We start from the raw sequence: 17,020 nt of genomic DNA on the forward strand, positions 1-17,020 counted from the left end.
TACAAACAATACACACGTGTTTTTGACACATATAAAGATTTAAATTCAAATAGGTTTGATTAGTAAACCGAGATCACAGTACAGATACTGTGTACAAATCTAGTAGCCTTTTTAAAATGTATTTTTCCAGTCATCTTTCTTCACCTCAGTAAAGGAGCAATGAAAATACCTTTGACTCCATCGCCGGAGGAGGACCATGCAATGATTTCAGACCAACTGCAGAAGTATCCTTCAGAAATGAGCAAAGATGAGATTAAAGAGGAGCTATTGTGCTTTTGTCCATCTGTCTTTACTGTGTAATGCTGCTGTTTCTTCTCTATATCAGTGTCAGAGTTTCTGAACTCCTGAAACGCCTCCATCTTGAGTTTTCTTCCAGAAGCCAACACGTCACAATATTCCTCATTATAATAATTATTGGGCAGCATAACGACTGATGGTTGAGTTAGCTAGTAGTGTGTTGAAACTGCCGGTTATGGTAAGGGGCGGGGCATTTCCCGAACACCAATCACAACACACCGCTCCAGCTGACCAATCAGAGCACAGTGTGCTTTCAGAAGGCGGGGCTTCATAGAGACAGGAACTAAACAGAGTTTCTGACAGACTGGGAAGAGATGAGCTCAAGGCTAGATTATTGTAACGCTCTACTGGGTGGTTGCCCTGCTCGCTTAATAAACAAACTCCAGCTGGTCCATGATAGATAGATAGATAGATAGATAGATAGATAGATAGATAGATAGATAGATAGATAGATAGATAGATAGATAGATAGATAGATAGATAGATAGATAGATAGATAGATAGATAGATAGATAGATAGATAGATAGATAGATAGATAGATAAATAGCATAGCTTAGCATAAATCATTGAATCGGATTAGACCATTAGGATCGCTCTCATAAAAATGACCAAAGACTTTCAATATTTTCCTAACTTGACTCTTCTATAGTTACACCATGTACTAAGACCAACGAAAAATAAAACGTTTTTAGGCCGATATGACTAGGAACTATTTTCTCATTCCTGCGTTATAATCACAGATTTACTGCCGTAAAACAGCGTTTCTGCAAATACACAAACTTAGTACCGGTCACATTGGAAGTTACCTATCTAAGGACTACTTTCAGGCGCTGCGTAATATCATTGCGCCGCTACACCCATGATACGGCAGCAAAGCTCTGTGATTATTGCGCAGGAATGAGAAAATAGTTCCTATCTATATCGTTCTAAAAATTGCAACTTTTTATTTTCCGTTGGTCTTAGTACACAATCTAACTACAGAAGAGTCAAGTTTTAAATAGGCAAAATATTATCTTTGAAAAAATAAAGTCTTTGGTCATTTTTGTGCGCGATGTGAATGGTCTAATCCGATTCAATGATGTATGCTAAACTATGCTAGAAGGTGCTACCACCAGATACAAAGATCGGCTGAATGGATTCAAAAACAGTCTCTAAAGGACTTGGAAAATGAGTGTGTTTTTTTTTTTTTTAAGTGGAGTGTTCCTTTAAACATCGCATACATTTTAAAATCTTGCTAATTACTCAAAGCACTAAATGGTTTAGCTCCGGTACTTAAGCGAGCTCTTAACACATTATACTCCATCACGTCTATTGCGGTCTCTAAACTCTGGAGGAGACGCTTCATAGAGACAGGAACTAAACAGAGCGACTGGGAAGAGACTTATGACTTTAAAATCCAGGCTGTAAATCTATATTTCACATATGAATGTTTTATATTTCTCATACCTTTGATGGTCTGTGTGGGACAGGAGGCTTGAATTTCTGTGTTTGCTTCTGTGAAATAGATTGAATATGTTAAAGAGTTGACTCAAGGTTTATTGGCAGCGAGAGAAATGTGTATGTCGTACCGGTTTCCAGTCCATATCTTCATCCCTCTTCTCTCCTAACGCCGTGAGATCAGCCGTTTTTGATGAGGACCATAAATCATCCTGATAAGACAGTTCAGTGCAGTCAAAGGTTAGCCATCTTTAACATAATAATGTATTAATAAAGTTCAGCGAAGCCCTACACACACCTGAGAGTCTGGAGTGAATCCTTTAGCTGAAGCATCGGCATGTTTCCCCTAAACGTGTAAAAGATTCAGAAACACGGAAGAGTTAATGTTAAAGTTGGCTGGACAATACTGGCTCGTTTTAGACACACACTGACATTCATCCCATCGGACAATCATTTACACATTCTGGCGGTCGGTCTCTGTTTATTGACTGCAGTGGATTTTAAATAAGATCTTATTTTACTGTGCTAATCATCTATCCGGATCCATTCATTATGTTTTAAACAGCAGAAACATCAATCAAAGGGTGATATGAAAATATTTCAATATTGTGTGAGAAATTGGAAATGAGCACCTTTATTAGTTATTTTTTTTACTTTATTTGTTCATAATTAAAACTATTTTTTATCATAAAATTATTACAAATAGTTTATTATATTAAAAAGTAAGTAATTTATTTTGTGAAGTAAATAATATATTATTTTAATATTTTACAAATACAAATCTAACCTTTCAGATGTATAAATTATTATATAAATTATTTTATTTGTATAAAGCAATGTATTTATTATTATTTTAAATTATATAAATGTAAAATTATATACAATTATTATACATTATTTTACTATTTAAAAAGTAAAGATTATGAATATAATTTACTATTTTGTAAAGTAAATATAATATTTGTTATGTTAAATTATAAACATTATAATAAATTATTTAACAAAAATGTATTTATTATTTTTTAAAGTAAATGTTATATTATTTTAAAGGATTGTTAAAATTATAAATATTACAACAAATGATTAAAACATATTTTTTATTATTTATTATTTTAATCTTGTACTATTTAAAAATACAAATAAAATGCAATTATTGATGTATACATTATTTATAAATTATTTTATTTTAAAGTAATAATGTATTATTGTTATGTATTATTTTTAAATGATAAACATTATAATATAATAAATAAATTGTATTTTAATACAATAATGTATTAATTATTATTGAAAATGTAATAAAATATATATAAAATACAATTATCGATCCCTTCAGATGTATAATTTATTATATAAATTCATGTATATCATTTTATAAATATGTATTGATTGATTGATTGATTGATTGATTGATTTATTTATTTATTTATTTATTTATTTATTTATTTATTTATTTATTTATGTTTAAATATTTATTTTTAAATATTGTTTAAAAAACAAAGATTATGAAGATCATGACATTATTCATTATTTTATTAAGTAAATATTATATTGATTTAATCTTGTATAATCTTGTATAATGACAGTAATGGTGAAGTTTCACCTTAGAGCCTCTGCGCTGAGTGATAATCTTGGGTTTTGATGATTTCTTCTGTTGAGAGAAACACAATCTGCGATGAAAGTCATGAATCTGAAACGACTCAAACATGATTCAGAAATGAAGAGCGTCGTACTGATTTAATCTCGGCGGCTTCTTTCTGTTCTCCGTCTTTATCTTCAGAAAAAAACTCTTCCGGTCCGTCCACAACGATCTGAAGAGCAAACACACAACACATCAGAGAAAGAAAGAACAGAGCACTCTCCCACACAATAACCTGCCGAGACGTTCACCTTTGACCCTCGATGGAGTGCGTTTGTGTTCGTCTCAGAGCTCTTCCCTTCCTCTCCAATCTTATCCTGAAATCAAAGATGTTCAGTTCATGACAGCGGACAAACACTGAGCTGTTCCAATATTTCCCAGATTAACACTCACACTACTATTAAACCCTTCTGATGATTTCCCCAAACTCAGCTGTCAAAGAGTTTTATCCTCGTCAGCCCAACAATCAAACAACTAATCAATCAGCCATAACATTATGATCACCATCCTAATATTGTGTTGGTCCCCTTTTGCTGACCGTTGAGGCATGGACTCCACTAGACCCCTGAATGTGTCAGCAGCAGATCCTTTAAGCACTTTTGATAGATACTGACCACTGCAGACCGGGAACAGCCCACAAGAGCTGCAGTTTTGGAGATGCTCTGACCCAGTCGTCTAGCCGTCACAATCTGGCCAAACTCACTCAAATCCTTACGCTTGCCCATTTCTCCTGCTTCACACACATCAACTCTGAGGACATGCTGTTTAATCTATCCCACCCACTAACATTTTCTCCTAATATTGTGATTGGTCTGCTCTTCTCTGGTCAGAGGGCCCAGTTTGCTCTGATTGGTCAGAAAGCAAGCGCTCATTATCATATCTGCATCTCAGCTCTTGACACTCAGTTATACGAACAGTAACAATGGCGTGGGTTTGACTGTCTCAATCTCAGCAGAAAACAGCGTCTTCTCCAAATGGATAACACCAACCAAACACTTCCAGTCGCAGAGATGATTACAGTGTGTGAGGGCGGGGCTAAGAGCCCATCAAGCCAATCACAGAGCCGATAAGACAATCAAGAACATAGGCATTTTTATGTAGGTTCAGCAGGAAGTGAAACTGAATTACTGATGACTTGTTTCAGCAATAACTCCATTTGTCTGCACTTTAAAACTTTGCAGATCTTTTATATCTGAAAACTCATGATAGGGGCACTTTAAATCTGGTTGAGTCATTTACCTTTGAGCTCCTCCTGATCAGCAGAGAGTGTCGTAGTTTCTTTCCCAGAGTCTGTAGAGATCAACAGGACGAACACATGAGGACAAACAGACTCTCAAAGCCACGCATGCTGAGTTTAATAACTCCTTTTTACCTGCTTTCCGTTCTTCTTCGCGATCCCATCGGCTCCATCGGACGCTTCTGTGATCTAGTGGCAGGAGTTGACGTTACATTATGAAAGCATGTTTTTATAGTGTGAGAAACTCGGCAGCATGACGCATGTGATTTGGGTGGTTGCCAATACATTGCTAACGTCTTCTGTGGTTTTTAGAGCATTCCACACTCTCAATATTCGAAAAACATCAACAATAATACACAAGATGAAGAGAAATACGCTCTAGAGCACATTAAATACAGGCCTCAAGGATAAATATGGCAGCCATACTGTTTTGTGAGGTTAATTATTGACTGCAAATATTATTATATTATTTGTTTTATTTGTTTTATTTCATATAACATTTAATTTATTGTTTGATTTTAAAGACAACTTTGTTCATTTTTGGGGGGCTTCATAAATAATTACATTATTTGAATTATTATTATTTGTTTTATTTTGAATAAAATAGAATTTTATGCTTAATTTGAAAGAATTTTGTTAATTTTTGGTTGCAAAAATTATTATATTATTTTAATTATTACTATTATTTGTTTTATTTAGAATAAAATACAATTTAAAGTTTAACTTTAAATGTTTTTGGCTGCAGATTTTTATATGTTATTTTAATCATTAATTGTATTACTATTATTTGTTTTATTTAGAATAAAATATAATTTAGTGTTTCATTTTTAAATACATTTTTGTTTATATTTTAGCACTGCAGAAGTAACAGTATATTATTTTGATTATAAATTGAATTGAATATTATTTGTTTTATTCAGAAAAAATACAATGAAATGTTTATGTGTTAGGTTTGATGCTGATTATAAAAATGAAGTAAATCCGCCTGTGAAATTCTGAAAAGTTTTTCATCTAATCGAATCCTATATTTAATTTAATTTAATTTAATTATTTTAATTAACAGAAATGTTTTCAATAGTTGTAGTCATGTGAAGGTCTGGCTCACCCGTATAGAGTCTCTCCGAAGCCTTAATTTCCCAGCCTGCAACAGAGAGAGAGAGAGAGAGAGAGAGAGAGAGAGAGAGAGAGAGAGAGAGAGAGAGAGAGAGAGAGAGAGAGAGAGAGAGAGAGAGAGAGAGAGAGAGAGAGAGAGAGAGAGAGAGAGAGAGAGAGCAGATGAAATGCCAGTGTTTTTGTGACCAGGTTTGCTGTAGGTTCACACAATAAAAACTCACTGGTTTCCATTCTGGAGAGAGTTCTGGACTGTGTTCGGGCCAGTCTTCCACACACCTTTCCTGTAAATCGTGTTTCAGTTATGTAGGTGTATTTGTCTTAACATGAAGGTAAAATTAAAACCTGTTCAGGAGACTTTTTACAATGCCGTCAGCATTATATTAAACCTTCAATTAAGCCAATAAGTACACTTCGCATTTTTGCGAAAGACACCCATACCTGACCGATGAGAAGAACATCCTCATAAACCGGCAGATCGTTCTCAATCTCAGCCGCCATGTTCTGCCAGATCAAAACACACTTCATGATAGTGTCGAACAGATAACAGAGCATAGATAACACGTGAACTAAAAAATACAATACTAGTGTAGTTACAAATGAATGAGTTAGTTGACATGTAGTAACAAATGAATGAGTTAGTTGATATTTAGTTACAAATGAATGAGTTAGTTGACATGTAGTTACAAATGAATGAGTTAGCTGACATGTAGTTACAAATGAATGAGTTAGCTGACATGTAGTTACAAATGAATGAGTTAGTTGACATGTAGTTACAAATGAATGAGTTAGTTGACATGTAGTTACAAATGAATGAGTTAGTTGACATGTAGTTACAAATGAATGAGTTAGTTGACATGTAGTTACAAATGAATGAGTTAGCTGACATGTAGTTACAAATGAATGAGTTAGTTGATATTTAGTTACAAATGAATGAGTTAGTTGACATGTAGTTACAAATGAATGAGTTAGTTGACAAGTAGTTACAAATGAATGAGTTAGTTGATATTTAGTTACAAATGAATGAGTTAGTTGACATGTAGTTACAAATGAATGAGTTAGTTGATATTTAGTTACAAATGAATGAGTTAGTTGACATGTAGTTACAAATGAATGAGTTAGCTGACATGTAGTTACAAATGAATGAGTTAGCTGACATGTAGTTACAAATGAATGAGTTAGTTGACATGTAGTTACAAATGAATGAGTTAGTTGACATGTAGTTACAAATGAATGAGTTAGTTGACATGTAGTTACAAATGAATGAGTTAGCTGACATGTAGTTACAAATGAATGAGTTAGTTGATATTTAGTTACAAATGAATGAGTTAGTTGACATGTAGTTACAAATGAATGAGTTAGTTGACAAGTAGTTACAAATGAATGAGTTAGTTGATATTTAGTTACAAATGAATGAGTTAGTTGACATGTAGTTACAAATGAATGAGTTAGTTGATATTTAGTTACAAATGAATGAGTTAGTTGACATGTAGTTACAAATGAATGAGTTAGCTGACATGTAGTTACAAATGAATGAGTTAGTTGACATGTAGTTACAAATTAATGAGTTAGTTGACATGTAGTTACAAATGAATGAGTTAGTTGACATGTAGTTACAAATGAATGAGTTAGTTGACATGTAGTTACAAATGAATGAGTTAGCTGACATGTAGTTACAAATGAATGAGTTAGTTGACATGTAGTTACAAATGAATGAGTTAGTTGACATGTAGTTACAAATGAATGAGTTAGCTGACATGTAGTTACAAATGAATGAGTTAGTTGATATTTAGTTACAAATGAATGAGTTAGTTGACATGTAGTTACAAATGAATGAGTTAGTTGACATGTAGTTACAAATGAATGAGTTAGTTGATATTTAGTTACAAATGAATGGGTTAGTTGACATGTAGTTACAAATGAATGATTTAGTTGACATGCAGTTATAAATGAATGAGTTAGTTGACATGTAGTTACAAATGAATGAGTTAGTTGATATTTAGTTACAAATGAATGAGTTAGTTGACATGTAGTTATAAACGAATGAGTTAGCTGACATGCAGTTATAAATGAATGAGTTAGTTGACATGTAGTTACAAATGAATGAGTTAGTTGATATTTAGTTACAAATGAATGAGTTAGTTGACATGTAGTTACAAATGAATGAGTTAGCTGACATGTAGTTACAAATGAATGAGTTAGCTGACATGTAGTTACAAATGAATGAGTTAGTTGACATGTAGTTACAAATGAATGAGTTAGTTGACATGTAGTTACAAATGAATGAGTTAGCTGACATGTAGTTACAAATGAATGAGTTAGTTGACATGTAGTTACAAATGAATGAGTTAGTTGACATGTAGTTACAAATGAATGAGTTAGTTGACATGTAGTTACAAATGAATGAGTTGTTGACATGTAGTTATAAATGAATGAGTTAGTTGACATGTAGTTATAAATGAATGAGTTAGTTGACATGTAGTTATAAATGAATGAGTTAGTTGACATGTAGTTATAAATGAATGAGTTAGTTGACATGTAGTTATAAATGAATGAGTTAGTTGACATGTAGTTATAAATGAATGAGTTAGTTGACATGTAGTTACAAATGAATGAGTTAGTTGACATGTAGTTGTAGATTAATGAGTTATTTGACATGTAGTTGTAGATTAATGAGTTATTTGACATGTAGTTGTAGATTTAGTTAGCTGAAGTTTTTCTGTCTAAATTGTGTTTAATCTGTAAAGTTATTGCAGTAATAAAAAAGACAGAAAGAGTTAGTCTGTATCCAGACTAATATTATGATCAAATGGCATCAAGATGAACATCAACTTTGGTCCATCTCCCACAAAAAATTAATACTGGGGAAAATAAAGGGATGAGATGGAATAATGAGAGAAGTTTCGGCTGAAGGAGGTGATACCTGTGGCTTCTGGATGCTCTTAGTGGCTTTAGTGCGAGGAGCAGGTTTCGGTGGACGTCTCCTGAACATCTATAAGAACAAAAAAACTAAGCATTTGTTTTGGGTGAGAAATAAATGGGTCTAAACTTGACTTCACTGGGTCTTTAGGGGAAAGACGTTCTCACCAGGTCTCCGTTGGAGGTGTTTGTGGAAGGAATCTCTGGAACGGCTCCGTTCTGCAAACCAACATGGGACATACGAACGGCCTGCTTCGTATCTTGAGCGAAGAGCAGCAGATCAGTGTTGCTTTTCTGATTGAACTGAGCTTCATTATGAGGGTCGAACAGAGGATCAAATGCCTTGATGTCAGAGACATTAGTAGCTGCGGTGGACGGAGGAGTCTGGAAAATATCATCAAAGTTAGAGACGTACGGTGTCTTGAGGAAACTGGCTGTTTTAGTGGACGTTTCTTGGAAAACATCGGCCGAATCGGACGGTGTGACTTGGATTTTCTTCTGCCTGGAGAGGATGAACTCCAGTAGAGGATCCTTCTGATTGGATGAGGAGTCTGTGTTCTGATTGGTTGAGCTGCTTTGTGTCAGATCAGTGTCCACTTTGTCTTTAAAAGGCTGGAAAATGTCTGTTTCTTCACCCCAAATGCCAGATGCGGTTTGAAACGCATCAGGAGTGTTATCTTTATAAAATTCAGGTGGAGGAAACTCTACCCAGTCTGGAGCCACAAAAGGAGCGCTGTCCACGTTGAAGTCTGAAGATGGAGACTTCTGAGCAATGCCTGCTTCATTGATTTCCTCATCAACCTGCAAACACAAGCACAGTCAACACAATGTGAGGATTCTACGCCATATACAGTTGTGGTCAGAATTATTGGTCAAAGATGGCTGTTCAAAATAAATCTGCATCGTATTTCCTTTTGATATTTCATTCAAAAATGTGACCTTTGATTGAAGTAAAACAATGGAAGGTCGGGTAAAATCACTTTATGAAATAATGCTTTTCTCCAAAACACGTTGGCCAGAATTATTGACACCTCTAGAATTGTCTATGAATGAACTATCTCTGAAGTATATTCACAGTCATATTCCCCTTGATTAGGAGCATGATATTGTCCAGCAATGACTTCCAGTTTCACAGGAATATCAATATGAGGAAACGCAAAGGCCAAGTTCCCTTAATCATTCATCACAGTGAAAAACAGAAGAAGATAGTTCTGATGTGCTGCAAAAAATTGTTGAGCTTCACAGAACAGAAAGTTGCTGTAGGAAAAGAGCAAAAGCATTTAAAATGGCCATTTCCACCATTAGGGCAATAATTAAAAAGCTCCAAACAACTAAAGATGTTAGGAAGAGGATGTGTGTGTCCATATCCTTCTGCACAAGAGGAGGAGAGTTTGAATGGACAAAGACTCTTCAAGGATCACAGATGGAGAATCACAGAGATTATTGAGTCTTGGGCTCAAATTTTTTTTAAATACAACGTTTAATAACCCCTACATCACCACATGTTGTTTGGGAGGGTTTCAAGAAAAATCCTTCTCGCTCATCCAGAAACAAACTCCAGCATATTCATTGGTCAGATGGGATTGGAGCTTCAAACAGGACCTGCTTCTTTGGTCAGATGAAACTATAAATAAGAGCTTTTTGGCAGAAAACCTAACTGATGTGTTTGGTGCAAACAGGGATTAAAAGTACCCCATGACCACGGTTAAAAACTCCACTGGATCTTTAATGTTGTGGGCCTATATTTTGGTGGAGGTCCTGGATTTCCAGTTAAGATTCATGGTATCATGGATTCTAGCAAATACCAACAGAAAAAAATGACGTCCTCTGCTAGAAATCTTATAATGGGCCGTGGTTGGATCTTCCTTCAGGACAATGATCCAAAAAAACCCCATCAAAATCTAACCATTGACTCCCAGTCCTGAACCCGTAAGAAAACTGAAGAGAAGAGCTGGGGATCTGAAGGACCTGTAATGAGGAATGGTCTCTGATGTCCAAACTCATCAGGCATTATAGCAGAAGACTCAGAGCTGTTAGCTGGGCAAAAGGAGGTTGCAAAATGTATTTGATAAAAGGATGCCAATTATTATGGTCAAAAATGTTTTGGAGAAAAACTTTTCCTAATGCAGTTGTCCCCCGACTTTCCATTATACTTTAATTATACTTTTATTGCTCTCCCCTATTTTGTAAGTCGCTTTGGATAAAAGCGTCTGCTAAATGATTAAATGTAAATGTAAAATGTAATTAAAGGTCAGCTTTTTGTGAATTGTTTAAATGATAGATCAAAAGGATAAACAATGCAGACTTATTTTTACAGCAATCTTTGATTATATTTACCAGGGGTGTCAATAATTATGTCCACGGCTGTACATACACTTCTGCACTGAATATTACATGTTGTCTCACTAATAAATCTGAAACCCAATTGAACTTTCTTTTGCCCCCACTGTATATTAAGTGGCTTTAACTATTCTACACGCACACAAAAAAAAAAAAAGCTAAACTGTATTTGTTGTGTTCATATGGCAGCATTATTTTAAAAATGCAATGACAAAAATGGGTCTAAAATGATTGGGGTTAGTATGTTTTTTTATATTTTGAAAGAGTCTCTTCTGCTAATTTATATGATCATAACTCCAGTAAAGCTGTGTAATATTCCTCCAGAATAGATCATCTGTTCTCTATGTGAATATATAGTAAAGTGTGAATTTATCATCATTACTCCAGTCTTCAGTGTCACATGATCCTTCACTAATCATTCTCAGATGAGGATCTGATCATCAACACATTTATGATTATTATCAGCTCTTATCTTTGAGGAAACTATTATGCATTTCCAAAGTCCAAAAGTCCCCAAAAAAACTAAATTTATTTGATTTTTTTTTTTTTGTGCTAAATTATAAATGTGACTTTTTTGCATCCTTGCTGAATAAACATATTAATTTCTTAATAAAATCTGTAATATAAGTGTGAGATGGTCACTGTACCTGTAGGTTTGGATAGAAAGGATTCCAGGAGCTGTTGATCCCATTCTAGTGCAGAGAAACATCCCAATGAAAGAGTTTAGATTGGACAAAATGGCAACACACACACACACACACACACACACACACACACACACACACACACACACACACACACACACACACACACACACACACACACACACACACACACACACAGACTGCCCCTAAACCTACCCATCACAGGAAACATTCTGCATTTTTACTTTCTCCAAAAAACTCCTCCTGTGTGATTCATACAATGTTTTCCGTTGAATGTCCCCAAAAGGACAAGGATTTCGGATATTGCCATATTTGTGGGGACATTTTGTCCCCATAATGTAGGGATGTAGGGATTACCCCCCCCCACACACACACACACACACACACGCAGGTTGTTCTATGGCAGCACTGCAAAAACCTTATCTATTTTGTACGTTTTTGTAAACTACAGAGAAAATTTTTACTTGAGCTGTATGTCAAATGGACCGTATGGATATATTCTTATCATTAATTCTTATTTAATTATTTTATAAGACTAAGATGCTGGTCAGAATCTCACCTCCATTATCCGACCTGATGCACCAAACAGTGAATCGGCCTCCTGTGACAGGATGGAAAGATGGAAAGAGGTTAGATATATGTTCTGGGTTTATTCCATAAGTTCATTAAAATACAACTTAAATACATGAACAACCCAGCTAACACAAATATGAAAATATGAAATTATTATTTATTATCCAAAATCTGTTGCTCCATAAATGGTAAATACAAACATATATTATTATATATTTTCCTGTATATCATACATTATAGGAGTAGTGAAAAATGCGTTTTTTTTGTTAAAGTGTGCCTTTAACGTTGAACCCCATGAATAATGTTTTGTGCTGACGTTTACAGAACATTATCAAAGACCAGATAGGCCTACATGTGAACAGAACGTTCTGTTAACGTGATGTTTGCTCGTAATTTGCCAAAACGTTCCCAGAACATTCCCTGCTTATCACTCGATCATCATGAGTTGCAAAAGCAGTTCCATTAAAGCAAGGCAAGCATTACTGAGCATATGAACCTGAAATACGTGTCGTGCGTAATGACTGCACAATCCACTCAGATGGCCACCATAGATTAAGCCACAATAACGCCTGAGAATGAGTTTGATGTCATTTAACTTTCACTGATATTCGATGTAAACAACATCAGTCATCAAACTCCGAATTTACAGCATTTCCTACACTAAAACAACCGAGAAATACTATCTGAATCAATCGAAATACATTCATTTATACCAACATTAACCGTACGGGTTAAATCGAGCATTGATGGCAATATTTAGCAATTAAGAGTTATTAAGTCTGAATTCTGAGATATAAACTCAATTGCGTTATTAGTCAAAATTCAGACTGAGAAAACAATGTCACACAGTTGCGAGTTTATCACACAATTCTGACTTTATAACTCGCAAATGTGAGAAAAAAGTCTGAATTCAGAGATTAAAAAGTCACATTATCTCTTTTTTATTGTATTTAGTGGCGGAAAGGGGCTTCCATACTCATGTTAGGTTAGCGAAACTGTCTTAGGCGTCAGTAGACATGTTAAAGCTGGAAAAGAAGCGCGCTCGCGTTTGTCCTCAGCTGGAGGAGCATCACGTGTGGGGCGAACTATATTCATTCCTCTATCGTTGCATTGATATTTTAATAATAAAACTTACCATGTAGCCTGTGAGGTTTCCAGAGAAGCTTATGGGAAGCCTGTGCACTGCATCACTCACCAAACTCGTTGCTAAAAAAAATAATAATAGCCACGATCGTTCCGCGCACAGCTGGCGCGCGCCTCTGTCAACACTCGCTCGAGCGAAACTATGCGGACCTGCCGGTCCTGTTGAGTCTCAGGTAGGGCACAGGTCAATGAATATACAGCTGAAAGAGGCTGAACTCAACCCAAACCACACACAACAAGGGTCAGATCAACTCATGCAGTAAACAGAACCAATGCAGCGTGCGCATTAAAGCAGGCGAACAGGTTTGGGCTTGCATTCCAAGTCCACTTGTTTTGTGATGTTTACCTCTCATAAAAATACGATTAAAAATAGCCTAATATTCCGTTTAAGTGAAAGTGAGATCTCATGAAATCGCTCAGTCCTGATTCGAGAATAAACTAATTTTTATCAGACACTTTCCCAAAATAAGTGACATTGACTTTTGCACATGTATGTGTGTTAATGTCACCTGATCGATGCATTTAGCCTTCAGATGGTGTCCAAATCTTTGGGTCTTCAATAGTGAATGATTTGCTTTCAGTGCCAGATTAATAACTCTTTTCATCAGTTTAACCTATATAACCTATATAACTAACCCTGTTTATCAGTTTAACCTATATAACCTATATAACTAACCCTGTTCATCAGTTTAACCTATATAACCTATATAACTAACCCTGTTCATCAGTTTAACCTATATAACTAACCCTGCTTATCAGTTTAACCTATATAACTAACTCTGTTTATCAGTTCAACCTATATAACTAACCCTGTTCATCAGTTTAACCTATATAACCTATATAACTAACTATGTTCATCAGTTTAACCTATATAACTAACCCTGTTCATCAGTTTAACCTATATAACTAACTCTGTTCATCAGTTTAACCTATATAACTAACTCTGTTCATCAGTTTAACCTATATAACTAACTCTGTTAATCAGCTTAACCTATATAACTAACTCTGTTCATCAGTTTAACCTATATAACCTATATGGTGAGGCGGCTGAGAGGAACGAGCCAATGGGGGGCGTTCCAGAAGCCCGCCGAAAAAAGGTGCTTATATTTGCATACAGGAGGCTATATAAAGCCCTAATTTCGCCATAGGTGTCAGGTTTTTAGATCGACTGAAGCGATACCTGAGAAGCATAAACACGGCACGGAACGTAATACTCGTTCAACTCTGTTCATCAGTTTAACCTATATAACTAACTCTGTTAATCAGTTTAACCTATATAACTAACTCTGTTCATCAGTTTAACCTATATAACCTATATAACTAACTATGTTCATCAGTTTAACCTATATACCTAACTCTGTTTATCAGTTTAACCTTTAACCCGTCACTTTATTCGGGAAAAAAAAAATCCGTTTCCCCTCCAGGGAGGCCATGAGGCGCCTCCACCCGGCACCGTTAGTGTTAGCTGTTAGCTGTTAGCTGTTAAGAGCCGCAGGACGGTGGCTTTACTGGTTCCTCAGGGGGCTCATGAATCTATAACGCCAGAAAGCACCCATGCTAATGGCTAGCTTGTCACCAAAACTTTTGGTTCGGGAATCCTTTCCCAGAAAGGCCCAAAAAGGCCTGACAGCATAATACACTTGCCTATCGAGCGTCCCAACTCGGGGGCTCACCCTCAGGCGGCCTGCAGGAAGGTGGCTTTACTGGTTCCTCAGGGGGCTCATGAGGCTATAATGCCAGAAGCCACCCATGCTAATAGCTAGCTTGACACCGAGACCTGGTCCGGGAATCCCTTCCCAAAAAGGCCCAAAAAGGCCTGACAGCATAATACACTGGCGGCCTAGAGCGGCCTACTTCCTGCCAGCCAATGTGCAAACTGTCGGGAGCTGTTGTGTTCCCGGGGCTCGCCTCCAGGGAGGCCTGTTTGATGCCTACGTACAGTCCGGTCTCTTTAGGGCGGCCTGGAGAGGCCTATTGCCGAATGGCAGTTCCCTATTAGATTGGTGACAGACGGTGCTTATCCGATGGCAAATCCCAGCGGAAACCCTGCAGGGCCGGGAAACGACCTTAGGACGGCCTGAAGCAGCCTATCCCTGATAGCAGACCATGCTAGCCGCCTGGCTAGTACCCAAGCACACTGTTGCAAGACCTGGAACCGGGGCTCACCCTACAGGAGGCCTAAAGCGGCCTAGATCCTGTCAACCAATGGTCGGGACCCTTGGTCACCCCCTCAGGGGACGCCATCTGAGGCGTGTTGAAACTCAGCGAGCCCTCATAAGTCGGGCTGACAGTGGCTTGTCTGCTGGCTGATGAGGACTGAGTATCCAGTCACTACCTGGGGACTCACCCGCAGGGAGGCCTACTGAGGCCTACCACCTGACCCAGAGTTAACTGCCCGGACTGCCTCGGCTGGCGTCTCCCGCCAGCCAGCCTTCTATAGTCGGTCCGCCCCAGCGGCCCATAGAAGCCTTCTGCGATGGCGCAGTCTCCCAGGCAGCGCCTACCAGCGTGGACCTAAAACACAATGCCCACAGCAGTGCACTCAGCATAAAACGCCTTGAACCTTCTAAAGCGAGGGGAGTACAACTTACGGCACCTGCCTCCAGGGCGGCCGCCTGGTCGTCCAGTGGTCTGCCGTCCGCGCAAGGGCGTCAGCCGTGACAGTGTTTCGACTCCAGGGGAGCATCCTACCAACCCATGCTTTCCGATGGTTGCGAAGTACAGCTTGACCCGAGCCCTAAAAGGTGAAGCAGAAGACACAGAGCAAAAGGTGAAAGATATTGAACACACACACCCGGCCATTTCCTGAACCAAGCCGGGGGGCCGCCGAGCAGTGGTGGCCGCACTAGCTCTGGGGGGCGGGGCTAGCAAAACCAGTCTGACTGCGCACTGCGAAGAGACGCCTACCCCGTCCCCACGACCACTGGCTGAGTCGCGATTCATTCTGCTACACACCTTTTTGCATTAATAACAACCCCCAAATGCAGAAAGGGGGTGGGCATTGGCCGGACGACCCTAACTGTGGGAAGGCCGGATAGGGATACAAAGCTCCTGCGGAACTACCCACCGGAGCCCGGGGCAACTGCCAGGGCAATATGCCACCGCGAGACGCCACCGCCATCCCATCAACAGCCTAGGCCAACTTGATGCAATAGCATCGGTCTGATAATCCCACAAACAACGGCCCTAAAAAGGACTGGGACAGACCTTACTGTAGTTCCTGCGCTAGCCTAACCTCACATATTCATCTAGCTATTTTACTAGCAGAGGTGCCAACGCTACCCAGAGGTGACAGCTACCCAGAGGTGACAGCTCCTACAGCTAAAAAAGTTCGCCAGGAGAACATACATCAGTTTATATCGCCGCTACATGCCCGCAGCATGTGCGGTGGCCTCAACTGCTCATATTACACATATCCAGAAGAGAAAACAGCCTTATAAACTACTGTTGCTACACTAGCAAACATACAGCCTACATAAACACACCGTGTTTATACAAACATCGTTCTAGCCACCTTTACCGGGGAGCTACAGGCCCACTTCTCCAACTGTTACACTTTTCTTCATCTTTTGTAGACAAAATATCCCTCAGGGAAGCATAGAGTCCAAACATACGGCATTGAAAAGAAGAATGTTTGCCCTAAAAGGGGACTCACCCGC

The 17,020-nt window shown here is 37.7% G+C and overlaps 1 protein-coding gene across 1 annotated transcript in view; it reads right to left on the minus strand.

Moving 5' to 3' along the window:
- si:cabz01007807.1 (uncharacterized) overlaps window positions 1-13,485 on the minus strand; it is a 33,250-nt gene extending 19,765 nt beyond the window's left edge. Inside the window, exons 1-17 of the mRNA XM_067445177.1 lie at window positions 13,354-13,485; window positions 12,205-12,246; window positions 11,628-11,672; window positions 8,809-9,441; window positions 8,645-8,713; window positions 6,163-6,225; window positions 5,946-6,005; window positions 5,717-5,752; window positions 4,747-4,800; window positions 4,614-4,664; window positions 3,626-3,691; window positions 3,469-3,546; window positions 3,339-3,386; window positions 2,034-2,081; window positions 1,867-1,947; window positions 1,745-1,792; window positions 170-229 (exon numbers count right to left, since the gene is read on the minus strand). Coding sequence (XP_067301278.1) covers window positions 170-229; window positions 1,745-1,792; window positions 1,867-1,947; window positions 2,034-2,081; window positions 3,339-3,386; window positions 3,469-3,546; window positions 3,626-3,691; window positions 4,614-4,664; window positions 4,747-4,800; window positions 5,717-5,752; window positions 5,946-6,005; window positions 6,163-6,225; window positions 8,645-8,713; window positions 8,809-9,441; window positions 11,628-11,672; window positions 12,205-12,246; window positions 13,354-13,356 — 1,485 coding nt within the window. The 5' untranslated portion in view covers window positions 13,357-13,485. The remainder of the gene's footprint in view (window positions 1-169; window positions 230-1,744; window positions 1,793-1,866; window positions 1,948-2,033; window positions 2,082-3,338; window positions 3,387-3,468; window positions 3,547-3,625; window positions 3,692-4,613; window positions 4,665-4,746; window positions 4,801-5,716; window positions 5,753-5,945; window positions 6,006-6,162; window positions 6,226-8,644; window positions 8,714-8,808; window positions 9,442-11,627; window positions 11,673-12,204; window positions 12,247-13,353) is intronic.
- Window positions 13,486-17,020: the final 3,535 nt, after the last annotated feature.

Source organism: Pseudorasbora parva, chromosome 1, assembly GCF_024679245.1.
Source record: "Pseudorasbora parva isolate DD20220531a chromosome 1, ASM2467924v1, whole genome shotgun sequence".
NCBI lineage: Eukaryota > Metazoa > Chordata > Actinopteri > Cypriniformes > Gobionidae > Pseudorasbora > Pseudorasbora parva.